General features: G+C 37.3%; 1 protein-coding gene across 1 annotated transcript in view; it reads right to left on the reverse strand.

Moving 5' to 3' along the window:
* Positions 1 to 2,297: 2,297 nt before the first annotated feature.
* KCNK1 (potassium two pore domain channel subfamily K member 1) overlaps positions 2,298 to 14,879 on the reverse strand; it is a 96,825-nt gene continuing 84,243 nt past the window's right edge. The window contains exons 2-3 of the mRNA XM_007938479.1: positions 6,292 to 6,687; positions 2,298 to 2,557 (exon numbers count right to left, since the gene is read on the reverse strand). Coding sequence (XP_007936670.1) covers positions 2,298 to 2,557; positions 6,292 to 6,687 — 656 coding nt within the window. The remainder of the gene's footprint in view (positions 2,558 to 6,291; positions 6,688 to 14,879) is intronic.

Consider the following 14,879-nt stretch of genomic DNA (forward strand, 5'->3'; position numbering starts at 1 on the left):
ATTACTTATTAATAACATCCTGATTCAGAACTTTTCCTTTAAACTCTTCATCATTTTCCCAGTTTTAAAGAAGTGGTTCAGTGGTGGCTTGAATGTTGCTAAGATGCTCAACAGATTTTAGTGAAACTTCCAGACTCAGACAGACAAGGAAGAAAGGCCTGGAAAATCAGCCAGTGAAAATGCTATGGATCACAACAGTTTGGTCCTATTGTCCATGGGGTCATTATGAGTCAGGGGCCGACTCTATGGTTGCTAACAACACTTGTAATAAAGCAAACAGTCCTGCATGGAATAAAATATAAATATAAATTATAAACACATAAATATAAAATATAAATAAATAAAATATCATAAAATATAAAATACAAGTGTGACCCACTATTTCTCTGGTTTTCATTCTCTACAATTTCAGGCCTCTTAGTATTCCAAACAGTGTGATCACTGTGAACTTCCCATATACAATCATGTTCACGAAGCATGTCTTATTCTGTGAATTCATCTCTATCCAATTATCTACCCTGCCTGGGACACACTGAGTATGAAATGAAGTGTCAGAAAAAGAAATATGCTTGGGAGGCAGCCCAATCCACATCCCGGAATAACAGACTGACATGTTTGGATTTAGACACTGGGAAAGATCTGATGGTGCACACCAGGGGTTGTGCAGAATAATGCATTTCCTTCTTCTTAGAAGCTGCTGTTAAGTAGCCTCTGACTCATGGTGACCCATGGACAAAGGATCAGACTGGTGTGATCTACAAAGGTTTGCATTGGCTGATTTTAGGAAGTATATTACCAGGCCTTTCTTCCTGTTTTAGTCTGGAAGTTCTGCTGGAACATGTTCATCATCATAGCAATATATGAATCTACTGACAGATGGGTGGTGGCAGTACATGTGGGTACACTGACAGGGAATCATATCGTTTTGCTGATATGAGACAAGATGTGATTTTATACAATAAAGAAGGGCCTGCAATAGTCAAGGGTTACAATGTTCAAAGTATAAGGCTGCAGTGAGCAGGACAGGGCTGGTAACAGTTTGCTTATTGTGCCACATACTGTAAAAGGTCCTTCAGTACAGAAAGCATACAAGGTTACCAAGTGAACTACCTAATGTGGGAGAATTCTACCCCATGATCAGTGTGCTTAGAAGGCATGGCTCATTGGCAGGGCACTAATTTTCAGAAAGACATCAAGCACCACTTCTTGGGCAGCTCCTCATGGGAGATGAGATGGATTCCAAAAGAGTATACACATAGTATCTACATGGAAGAACATTTTTCTTGATAAATTAAAGGAGGTACGCAGGTATGATTTTTATTTATTTCCACTTATAAATAAAGTTTTCAAATTAATTCAACATAATCTGTTCCTTTGGGGATTTTTTATGTTAAAGTTCTTAACACTAGGTGGCTGTAAATCACAAAATCCTTTCAAATCCAAGTGTGTTATTAACTGTCATACAAATTGTAGTCTTCATCACAATTCAACTCCAAAGAAATGTTCACCAACATTTTAGGCATCTATTGCATTTTAGGCATACTATTGCAAAAGGATAGAAATATTTATTGTAGCAGAATGTTATAGTTATTCACTCTTGGGAGTATTATTCCCCTTATTTTATTACCGCAAATCTGTATTTCTTTAGTACAAGAGAAACCAAAGAAAATATATCTACAATCTTGGATTAAGAAGTACACTGGGATCTGTTGACCTAAAACATATGTACAGGATATAAACATATTTATACTTTATATGTACATGTTGAATGGTTACCTATTTATTATAAATAGTAGGTTATAACTTAGATCTAGAAAATAAATCCGTTTGGATAGGCACATGCAAACCATAAACATAAACTTACTTATAAAACATATGTCTATGCCTTTTTTTGGTTTTAAATATAAATTTTGCTATTTAGCCAACAGTTAAATGATTTCAATGCAAACCCCAAAATCCCCAATTAAAAGTACATATAAAACCCACTTCTATCCATATCAGAACAACATCCAGTATTCTTGGCCTATAGTAAAATCGAGATCATTTCATCACATATGAATGATAGGTAAATATCCCATTTCCTCAGATACTAGATGTCCATCTCTCCAGAGTAAAAGCTTCCTTTGTTCTGTATTTTTGCTTGTTTGCTTTTTGTTTTTTAAAATACTGCAAACAGTAGATATTTATTAAAATAGTATCATCATGGCTTTTACATTCTCATAAAAAGGAAGAAAATTAAGCCTACTTCTAACTGCCCTGACACTGATCCTCTAACACCAGGTAGCAAAGTCCTACATTTAGTTATTTCCAGAGCCATCTGAGTGGGCGGGTGGCCGTGAGGCTACAAAGGGCTCGTTCTGCTTCTGATCCTCTTTCAGGCCAGCTGCTTGGTCTGAGATGGAGGAGAAGGAGAGCTGGTCATGCTCCAAAATGTGCAATTGGTCTTCGCCCTTGAACTTCTTCATGTAGAACAGCTTTCTGAATTTTTTCAGCTCACGGAGTTCACAGAAGGTTTCCAGAACCACCAGCATAGCAATTAGGCCAAGGATCAAGTAACCTGTGTGAGAAACATGACAACAGTATGACTTCCTCATGGACAAATCAAATCACAATAGTGACTCTCCTCCCCTCCCCTTCCATACACAGAAAAATCTGCTGATGAATAAATGCATTGCCACCTTTCTGATATCTATAAATGTTCACAAACCCATGACTCAAAGTGGAGCAACCTAGGCATACAACAAAGAGTGACACAGCCTACTAACAACTGGGATTATCGAGAACTACAGGCTACAATTTTGAGATAAAACATAATAGCTGGGGCTGATGAGGCAAGGCACTGTTAAAGACAAATAACACTATACTTACTCAAATGAAATCATCTGTTTTCTTTAGTAGTACTTCCTTTTAAAGAAATTTATTGTTTGTTGTTGTTTAAAACATACACAGAACATTTTCTGTATACCAACAGTTTCTACATGTACAATATAGTGACATTGATTCTTTGTATTGTGCAGCCATTCTCACTTTCCTTTTCTGAGTTGCTCCTCCATCATTAACATAAACTCACTGCCCCCTAAATGTCCTAGCTAACTAACTTTTTGAGTTGTTGCTGTCAATTTGATCTGATATAAATAGTTCCTTAAAAAAAGCACAATATTCAAGGTAGACATTCTTTAGTAATTAAGCTAAGCAATTGTTTGATTTAAAGAAGACTTCAGGGGATGTTTTTGGCAAGGATTAATATGTAAAGATTTAAAGGGTAATGGTTTCAGAGTTTGTCCAGCTGCAGTGACCTTTTGATGTAAGGGCTCTCCACTCCCATATTATAATCAGTGGTTTTCAAATAGCTAGTGACATATTAGGAAAGTTTTCTATTTATCATAGAATGCTCAGAACAACATGCTTATTAGCTGCTAACCAAAAGGTTGGAGGCTCAAGTCCACTGAGTGGCAACTAGGAAGAAAGGCCTGGCATTCTACTTTTGAAAAGGAGCCATTAAAAACTCTAGGGAGCACAGTTCTACTCTGACACACATGGAGTCACCATAAGTCAGAGCTGACTTGACAGCGACTGGTACTCAGAACAAAGCTCAGCACTATTTAAGGCACTAACTGCTTTTATCATTATTTCTACTACAGAACAGTTCAGTCATAGAAACTACAGTTTAAACTAAATGAAATGTCCTTAAAGAATTGACATATAAATTAAAAAGGTCTTTGTGTGACTGTTGACACTTCCACTTAAATCTAGCAGCAAATCTAAGATCTCCATTATGTGACAGTCACTTTTTTGGTACATGGATCATTCACTTTGATAAATGAATAGTTCTTCCAATTTCCTACTCTTCAGATGAACAATAACTGTTGAACCAGAGCTATTTCTTGGAATTTGTGGTGTGGTAATGGTAATTATATGTTAGTTCCAACATTTTTAAAATCATTACCAGGAAATAAAAAAAAAATTACCCACCATTGAAATGAACAGAACAAAGTGAAAATGAAAACTCTGAGAATAACAGAAACCCCAATATCACGTCCCAGCAGTAAAATGAGGAAGAGCTCAGAAAATCCTTGAATTAGGAAAGCTAGAATTGGCAATATAATGAGAATAAAGATGCTGATTATCTCAAGAATGCAAAGTGACACATTTCTCATATCCTCAGTATTTGGCTACTAGGTTTTGATAATAATATAGTCCATACAATGTGCTCCCTTATTTTAGAAACAAGTGACATCATTAGTGAGAGTAATTGACAAATTCCCTCATTTTCCTTTATCCATTACTTTCTCAAATTGTTAAGTGCTGACAAAAATACCTATGGAATTTTAGGCAAAAACTGTAGGATTTTATTCTACCCAGAGATTGATACATCTTTGGAACATTCAATAGTACACACTTGAGTTCTTAAAACTCAAAGGATGAACTAACTTCAGGTAAATTGCCTTAAGAAACGAATACATTGCTTCTAGCTAGTGATAAAATAATATTCAAGGATTTATTATTATATGAGAAATGGAGGGAGCTAATGTTCGGTAAATTTATGAGAAAACAATTTACACAAGAGAAGAAGTATAGTTAGCAAGCATATTTCCAGAAAATGTTCAGCTTCCCTAAGTCTTTAAAAAATGAAAAATTATAGTAAGGAGGTAATATGAGCTCTGGTAGCGTAGTATCTAAGGCATTTGACTGCTTACCAGAGGGCTGGAGGTTCAAACCCACCAGCCACTCCTCAAATTGACTCAACGTCAGTCAGGTTTTTTTTTTTTTTTACAGGAAAATAAAATTACAATAATGTTTATTGTGGTATCAAATTCACATACCACCACAGGAGTGTTGAGACAGTTATACCCATATAATTGGCAAAGTACACAAGTACTGCCATTTGGAAAGCACACTATCAATATTTCCTATGACTCATAAGAGGGTATATTCACTTTGGGTCAGTAATCCTATTTCTTGCAAAAGTTTTGTCAAAGAAGGAAAAATGTAAAACCATAGAAACATATTCACTACAGAGTTATTTATAATACCCTCAATTGGAAGCAGCCAACAACAGAGGCTAACTGGTTAGATTATGATGTAATCATTCAATGAACTAGTATACGAACATTCAATAATTACAACAATAATTATAGCAAATAGAGAAAACATGAAATCATCCTTGTAACCATTAGGCAAATATTTATTGAACATGTACTGTAGCCAGGCACTGCATAAAGCATTGGGGATTTATGAATTAAGTATTTGCTCTGGGTGATCCCACAATTTAATGGAAATATTAAAATACACAGAGTTCAATTAAGCATTCTGGGGGATAAAGATTACAAGGCAGAGCTAGATGGAACATCAGACTGCCTAGGATATCTGCTTGGCCTCTTAGAAGAAATAACATGAGCTGAGTAGAAAAATTCTTGAGGAGGCAGAAATGAACATTGTATGTACATTATAACTTTGTGCATCCACAGACAGATAGAAATGGGAGACACAAAGATCAGTTTCTTAAAAATGAATTACTAAGTTTTCCATGATATTATTTTAACTTTTTAATTTTAAAGTTATAAGTCAAGGGGCTTCTAAGTTTTTTCCACATATAAAACTCAGAAAATGGTAAACGTATTCTAGCTTCTCCAAAAAAAAACAAGATAGACACATGAGATAAGTCACTGTTTGAATATTTTTCTGGCAAATTAAAGAACACGATTGGTACTATTAGGCTAACTATATCCTAGTTTTCTTGAACTTAAAAATACTTACAGAGTAAGTTTTTTTTATTATTATTATTAAAAGTCAGAAATCAAAAACATTCTAAATGTTGCCTTTTTACATTGTAATTTATAATGCCTCTTACATTTTCCAGTAATTGTAAAGCACCTAAAAAAAAAAAAACCCTCATTGCAATAATAAGATTTTTGTGTAAATAGCTTGAAGAGAATTATGATATAATACAATACTTATAGGAAGAAGGTAAAAACTGAATACTTATCAATGAATGTATTCAGCTGCTAACTAAAAGGTTGGAGGCATGAGTCCATCCAGAGGCATCTCACAAGAAAGGCCTGGTGTTCTACTTCTGAAAAATCAACCACCAAAAATCCTAAGGAACACAATTCTGCTCTGACACACATAGGAATGCCATGAATCAGAGTAGACTTGAGAGCAACAGGATTTTACCAATGAAAAGGCAGTCAGGGCTTTCACAAATGATTAATTTATTAAAAGGCAAGGTAGAGCTTGGAATGAATGGTAAAACTGAGACAGGACGGCAGAGTTTGTGACTCGAATACTCACATGTGATTCCAAGCTTATAGATTGATCTGAATCTTTGATTGTCACCTTCTCCAGGAACATAATCCCCTAGGCCAATGGTGCTCAGGGAAATAAAACAAAAATAAAAAGATTCAAGGAAGTTCCAGTCACTCTCCAGGAAGGAGAATACAGCTGCCGGGATGAAGAAAAAAAAGGACATGGTGATAAACCCGAGGGTAAATGCGTGCACAAGGGACACAGTGTGCTTGGAGAAGCCCCAGCGGGTATGGAAGTAGAAGACAGGCTTGTGGGTGACGTAGAGAGTGATGCGCTGGACCACCGCCGTCAGGAACAGGAGGGTGAAAGGGATGCCGATGATAGAGTACAGGAGGCAGAAGGCCTTACCCCCATCTGACAAAGGCACGGCATGGCCATAACCTATAGGGAGAAAACAGCAACTAAGATGAAAAGGAAGAGAAAACAAATTTTTAAACAGCATCATGACCACCACCTGCCCCCACTTTCCCTAAAATGGGGAAAAGCGTGAGACTTCAGATATAGATACTTTAAAGTCTACGGCATAATTGTCATGGAAGTGAAATTCAATTGTGTATGCCATACATTGGGGCAGTTCACCATGCTCTATAAAAACTTACCAATTCTTTCCAACACATCAGTATTTGGTCTTCAAATCAATGTCAGGCTGAAATAGAAGTTTCATGTATGCTAAGGTGCTAAGGGCCACAGCAGTGGGAGATCACTGTGAAAAAACTTTACATAAGACACTGGCTTTGTCAGGATGGACCTACCCCCATCCCTTATTCCAACATCCTTATTAGTATTGAAATGCAAGCCTATACTTTACCAAAAAACATATGTGCTGGTCTTTAAATATTACTCATACAGTATTCTTATGGAAGTGACTGGCAAATAAGGGTGTGTACTCAGAGCCGAGCTCAAAGGGCACAGCACGGGGACAAGGCAGAGTCAATTAAGACACAGATACACAGAGAAGAGGAAGAAACATGAAGATTAAAGCACATCAAGTCATAGCAGTGAGCACTGCTTTTAAAATATTTTCCCAATTACCTGGTTAAATGGGACATTTAGAAAGCTTGTCATTTTTTTTCCCTTGTCATTTCAATATGTTCAAAGACAACATAAATTCCACAAAACAAGCATTTAAAAACACGCATTAAGGCCAGTGGTCAAACATACTGTCTATTTCACCTTCCACTACGTTTGAGTCACTCCCAAATCAAGTCAAGCAACACTCTTCATCCAACAGAGAACTTAGCTCAGCATGAGACTGGGTGGACTATTTTTAAAATCCTATGAACACTTCATTCTGAAGGGGCTAACAAGTCTAAACAAGTCAGTTCAGGAAAAATCCAACTAAATAAATTGTTTTGAAACTGGATTCTGAAAACATTTCATACATGCAATTATAATTGAAAAGTAGTTTTGAAATCAGACTTCTAAAATATATCCTGCTTAAAAATAAACTCTTTCCTTTATCTGTAGTTATTAAAACTCTGGGGAGGCACAGTCTTAATACAACTGAATCAGTGTTCTTAATCCACTGTCCCAGACTATATAGAGTTTATGAATGAGCTACTGGAGTCCTAGTAATACTCTGAAATTATATGTAAAATTGTACATTTACATGCATATGCATTTTTCGATAGAGATATTCTAGAGCTTAAGTTCTCAAAAGGGGTACATATCTCAAAATGGTTAAAGATTAATGTTTTGAGCTGAAAAGCTCCTGAGTCCATCTGGCCCCTCATTCTCCAAATGCTCCCGAGATACTGTAGCTAATTTTGGGCATGGTATTTAAAGCAAGAAATGGGCACATTGGAGTATCCTAGAACATAACATGGAGGATGGTAAAAGTATATCAAATAATGTTCATGAAACATAAGGAAGTGGGAAAAGAAGAATGCTTAGTTTTAAGGAAAAAATGTGAAAAAGGAATGAGACTGGTTCTGAGTAAGGCAGCCCATTTCTAAAAAACTGGGGCCAACAGGAGTTAATTTTTAGCCAGTTATTTGGGAAGGGTGTTCTGATGATAAGAGCTGTCTGGAAATAGAATCTGAAAATGAAAATTTATTTAACCATTAAAAGGCAATTAGATTCCAACCAGGGATACATTAGATGGTCCCAGATACAATGGTAGACAAATATAGAATAAGACTCAAATTCCTAAAATAAAGCCAGACTTACTGGACTAGTAGAAACTAGAGGAACCCCTGAGACAATAGTCTTGGGATACCCATTAAACTTGGAATTTAAACCACCAGGGTCACCTTTCAGCCAAAAGTCAGAGTGGCTCACAAAATAAATAATATCATTCATGAGTACTATGCTTCTCCAAACAATCATCTACATGAGATCTAAGGATCAATATTTATCCTAGACCAAAGATGAGAAGGTATGGAGGAAGAAGGAAACTATATTAATGAAAACAGACCAACCAGAATGGAAATAAGGAGAATCCTGTCACATCAGGAAGTGTAACCAATGTCACTGATAATACATACAGACATTTGTTAAAGGAAAACCTAATTTGCTGTATAAACTTTCACTAAAAAACACAGTATTTTTTTTTTTTTTAAAAGGTCATTAGAAAATGATTTGCAAACTTAGTTATGACTAAATTCCTAGAGATCATGTTCATAAGACTAGAGTGTCAAGCAGAAGCTGCAAGGAATGGAACAGTTTTCTGGCAGGGATTTTGTAGAGGAACATGCATTAGCTGGGCCAACTAGATTAGGTAAAACCCTTTTAAGTCCATGATTTTATTAAAGTTCACTTAGTAGCATTTTTATAAATCAGCTTTACTAAAATGTAATGCATCTATCTCACACAACCCATCTCTTTTGTACCATCTGTTCCAATAAATTACATGATTTGGGTTCTAGTATGAAAGAAAGTAAATAAATTTCTAGTCTCGATTTAAGACAGTTCTTCTTTTAAAAAAGTTAACTAAATCTCCATTTAGTAGAATGTTATCTTCAAGCAATGGCAACACTCATTTAAAAACCACAGGACTTCTCTCTGCAGTAACACATTTTTATGCCAGGAATGTGTTCCCATTAAGAATCACCATAATCATGCAGATGTTTACGGAAAGCTGTTTTCTTCTGATGATGATTATATAAATAATTTTTGTTAATGGAAAATGAAATGTAAAATTTACATCTCATTGGTATCTCTGTACTCTTGGTGCAGGCCACATTTGGAAAACCTCCCTTTGCACTGACTACAAAGCTGTTGTTTTACAAGAGACAGTTTAAGGCATCAGATGGAAACCTACAGTACCTATAGTACTATTGAATTTTAATGAAGTAGTGAATAATTGGGAGCTCTGGTAGTGTAGTAAGGCATTTGACTTCTAACCAGAAGGCTGGTGGTTCAAACCCACCAGCCACTCCTCAGAAGGAAGACTGGGCAATCTACTTCCACAGAGATTCTGCCTTAGAAACCCAAGGAGTGGTTGCTATGAGTTGGATCCGACTTGACGGCAGTAAGTGAATAATTCACTCAAGTTCAGTCAATCGAACTCCCAGATGAATCATGAAGCAGAGCTCATAGTTTTAAATTTCCTAATCATACTAAAACTCATTATAAACCATGAAGAATCTAGCAAAATGTCAATAAATTGGACATATGTGCTGGTCTTTAAATTGTAGGGCTTAAAATTGACTATAACAAAGTCCACTGAAAAAGTTGACTTCACAGATCTAGTTAAGATGCTGTGATGAAGCTTGCACATACAAATATTATTTTACTCCTGCTCCATAATTGCTGGGTTTCCTGTCCCAACTTCTCACCAGTAGGGCATGTAGGAGTATGTGTCTAATGGGATGGTTACATTGGTAATAGTTTACTAAGCAATCTGGCTTCTTGCTTGGCTACTTTAATTACAATAGCCTTGACACTGTGCTAGAACAGCCAGTCTGGGGCTATGCCATACTAGATCTAAGCCTTTTGGTTTTCTGGTATTTAAGTCCTCCTGAATGAGGTCCAAGGTGCTCTGGTGGTGCAGTGCCTAAGGCATCTGACAGCTAACCAGAAGATTGGCAGTTCAAACCCATTAGCCACCCAGCAGAAGGAAGATGGGGCAATCTTCTGTAAAGATACACTGTCTTGGAAACCCACTGGGGTCAGCTATGAGTTGGAGTCAACTAGATGGCAGCGGGTTTGGAATGAGGTCCAAGACAAAAAAATGTCTGTGGGCTACAATTTAGTTTGCCACAGCAAGTCGATGGTATGCAACTTCACACGTCCCAGACCCTCACACAACTCACTCATTCCAGTGAATGCCACAGTCAGGACTCTTGCAACTTTTGCAGAATGGGAGTTTCAAGTGGAACTGGCAGCACAGTGGAAATACAGTTAGGAATAAAAACTTCTGCAAGGGCACCAAGCATCAATCAATGGCCTCTTGTTGTGACCATGTTTGTATAATAAATGCTCCCACTTATATACATTATTTACTACAATATGGAACAACACACACATTCTCCATTAAGTTAGAGTGATGCATGTTTAAAAAAAAAAAAAAATCTACAAAAAGGAATTTCCAAATCTGAAATCAATCCCAATAGAGATTCTGATTTGAGGACTAGGCAGGTATACTACCCAGACCCTCTATAAATGAGTCTGAGAAACCAAGGGAGACAGATATGGATGTCAATTCTAGAACTCTGAGCTTCAAAGGAAAGAATAAAGAAGTAGCTTAAATATCAATAATAAGAAGAAAGTGAAGAAAAACAGAATGTCCATTTTGTATTACAGCAAGCAGGGCAGGAACCAGATAACCAGCTGACCTTGCTTAGGATTGCACTCACACCCACACTGGTGTCTAGTGACCAAAGAGGTGTAATCACTTTCTTTATCCTGAAAGACCACCCACTAACCAAAGGTGTCGCTGTCCCACCCATATGGTGGCCAGTCAAGCTAACACATACTGCCCCTCCCCCACCTGGTCTTCTGCCTAGCCTACCTCCCCTCTCTCACCCGTGGCCCCCACCTGACACTCCACCCTCCCCACCCTCAGCCTGAGGTGCACTCTGGCGGATCAAATGCTGCAAGCCCTCCATCACAGATATTTGCAGCTAGCCACTCCTCGGAAGGAAGGTTGGGCAATCTACTTCTGTAGTGATACCCCTAGGAAAACCAAGGAGGGGTCGCTATGAGTTGGGTCTGACTCAACGGCACATAAAAACAACAAAGTACCAGAGCTTACACTGATACTGTTCCTTCCTTTCTCCCCTTTATTCTATTCCTTCCTTTTCAGAGTTTTCTGTTAGTGTAGAGGAATCCGACTGATTTTTGTATGTTGATATGTACTCTGCACATGGATAAACTCAATCTATACGTCCCTACCACTTCATCCACACTACAGGGAACGTATAGCTTCTGTTTCATTGCTTATAAAAGGAAGTTTGTTAACCAGTGAAAAAGGCTCAAGGGAGGTCTGAAGTAGACTGAGTGGAAATACTGACAAAGACTGAAAGTGTACCCAAGAAGAAGAAGGCATACTAGAGTAAGAAGTAATAGAGAGTGTAAGTCATGTGAGAGGCAAGTGGGCTATACTTTTCTTGGCTTCACTCTTTACTTCCTTATTCATTTAATACTTTTCTAAACATGTCTTATGGTCCATAATCAATCATTGTATTGTTTCTTGTTAACATTCAAAGACACAGAGGCAACAGCATTAATGGTTAGGAAATTGCACTTATGCTTTACCTTACAGATACATCTTTGAGAGATGAATCTCTGTAACACACTGAATTTAAAAGCTATAGGATTCCAATGAATGCCACAGTCAGGACTCTTGCAACTTTTGCAGAATGGGAGTTTCAAGTGGAACTGGCAGCACAGTGGAAATACAGTTAGGAATAAAAACTTCTGCAAGGGCACCAAGCATCAATCAATTTGAGGAGACTAAAGTTCTGGGAAGGAAAAAGATGTACTGAAAGCTGCCAATAAAAGTAGGCACTACCTGCTGTCTGCCAATTGTGATTCCTTCCCCCCCACTCTTATTGTGGTGAAAACATACATAACAAGACATTCGCCATCATAACAACTTGCACCTTTACAGCTCAGGAACACTGATGACATTTTGCATATTGTGCCACCATTATTGCTATCCTTTCCCCAAACATTCCACCACCATTAGCATAAACTCAATGCCCTGAAAACAAAAGTTTCCCCTTTTCCCCTCCCTCCTACCCGATTGTTGTTGTTGTTATGTGCCATCCAGTCATTCCGACTCATAGTGACCCCTCCTTGGTTTCAGAGGCGGTATCACTATGGAAGTAGATTGCCCAACCTTCTTTCTGAGGAGTGCCTGGTGAGTTTGAATCACCAGCCTTCTGGTTAGCAGTCAAGTGCCTTAGGCACTACGCTACCAGAGCTCCTGCCTACCCCTGGTAATCACTAATAATCTTTGATTATTATATATGTATATATTATATATAACATACATATAATGATTTTTATATATTGTGCATATATATATATTTATATATTTGATTATATATATTATATACATATGATTTATATATATATATATATATCCTCGGAAGGAAGATGGGCAACTACTTCCGTAGTGTACTGCCTCAGAAACCCAAGGAGGGGTCGCTATGAGTCAGGCCTGACTCGATGGCACATAACAACAACAAACAAACAAACAAATAAATATAAATCAAAGGTTATTAGTGATTACCAGGGGTAGGAGGGAGGGGGAAAGGGAGGAAGGGGAAGCTTCTGTTTTCAGGGCATTGAGTTTATGCTAATGGTGGTGGAATACTTGGGAAAGGATAACAATAATGGCATAGTGCCTGAGGCATTTGACTGCTAACCAGAAGGCTGGCAGCTGAAACCTACCAGCCACTACTTGGAAGGAAGGTTGGGCAATCTACTTCTGTAGTTACACCACCTTCGAAACCCAAGGAGGGGTCGCTGTGAGTCGAATTGACTCAATGGCAGTGAGTTTGGTTTGTTTTTTTGATATATATATCCCCCTCCACTCCAACCTATTTAGGAATATTCCCTCTCATCCCCAGTAACCAACAAAGAAAGTTTCCTTCCATGTATAAACCTTTCCTTGACTTTTTACAATAGTGGACTAATGCAATATTTGTCCTTCTGTGATTGACTTATATATTCAGCATAAAGTCCTCCAAGTTTATCCACATTATGCAGTGTTTTGCAGATTCTATATTGTTCTTTGGTGTTGCATAGCATTCCCTTGTGTGGATGTACCACAATTTGTATATCCACTCCTTGGTTGATGGGTATTTAGGTTGTTTTCATCTCTTTGCTATTGTGAATTCTGCTGCGATGAACATGGGTGTGCATATATCTGTTCATGTCCTAGCTCTCACTTCTTTAGGATATACCTAGTAATGGGATTGTTGGATCAAATGGTATTTCTATTTCCAACTTTTTAAGGAATCACTGTACAGATTTCCACAGTGGCTGTATCATTTTACATTCCCACCAGCAGTGTATGAGAGTCCCAAACTCTCCACATCCTTAGCAGCATTTGTTATTTTCTGTCTTGTTGAACTCTGCTATTAATGCTGGGGAGAGATGCTACTTCATGGTTGTTTTGATTTGCATCTCTCTAATGGTTAATGATCATGAACATTTCTTCATGTGTTTGCTGTCTGCCTCTACATCTTCTTTGGTGAAATGTCTGTTCATGTCTTCTGTCCAGATTTAACTGGACTGTTCGTTTTTGATGTTCAGGTTTTGGAGTTCTCTATAAATTAAGGAGATAAATCCTTTGTTCAATATGTCACTGCCGAATATTTTTTCTCATTTTGTAGGTTCTCGTTTTACTCTTTTGGAGATGTATTTTGATGCCCATAAGATTTTAATTTTTTGAACATCTCAGTCATCTAGTTTATCATCTGCTGTTTGTGCATCTTGGTTTATGATTGATAGTCTATGTATGCCATAAATTAGGGTCCTTAAGTTTCCCCCTATTTTTTCTTTGATGCACTTTATAGTTTCAAGTTTCACATTTAAGTGTTTGACCCATCTGCAGTTAGTTTTTGTGTATGGTGTGAGATATGGATCTTCATTTTTCTGCAAATGGATACCCAGTTTTGCCAGCACCATTTGTGAATTTAATGGATTTCAGCCCTTTGTTAACGATCAGCTGACCATAGCTTGATGGATCTATTTCTAGGTTCTCAGTTCTATTTCACTGATCTATGTGTCTGTTGCTGTAGCAATATCAGGCTGTTTTGACTACTGTGGTGGTGGTTTTGAGATCCAGGGCTGTGAGTCCTCCTACTTTGCTGTTTTTCTTCAGTAGTCCTTTGCTTATCCAAGGTCTCTTTCCTTATAAAATTAGTGATTGGTTTTTCCATGTCTTTAAAGAATGCTGAGGGAATCTGGATGGAGATTGCATTGAATATATAGATTGCTTTAGGTAACAATGACATTTTCTCAATGTTCAATCTTCCTATCCATGAGCATGGTATGTTCTTCCACTTAGGTAGATCTCATAGTTTCTTTTTTTTTTTATTAGGATTTGGGTGAAGATTTACAGAGTAAATTCACTTTTCATACAGCAGTTCACATATACTTTGTCTCATGTCATT

Source organism: Orycteropus afer, unplaced genomic scaffold (genome assembly GCF_000298275.1).
Source record: "Orycteropus afer afer isolate SDZICR_OR568_19922 unplaced genomic scaffold, OryAfe1.0 scaffold00050, whole genome shotgun sequence".
Taxonomy (NCBI): Eukaryota; Metazoa; Chordata; class Mammalia; order Tubulidentata; family Orycteropodidae; genus Orycteropus; species Orycteropus afer.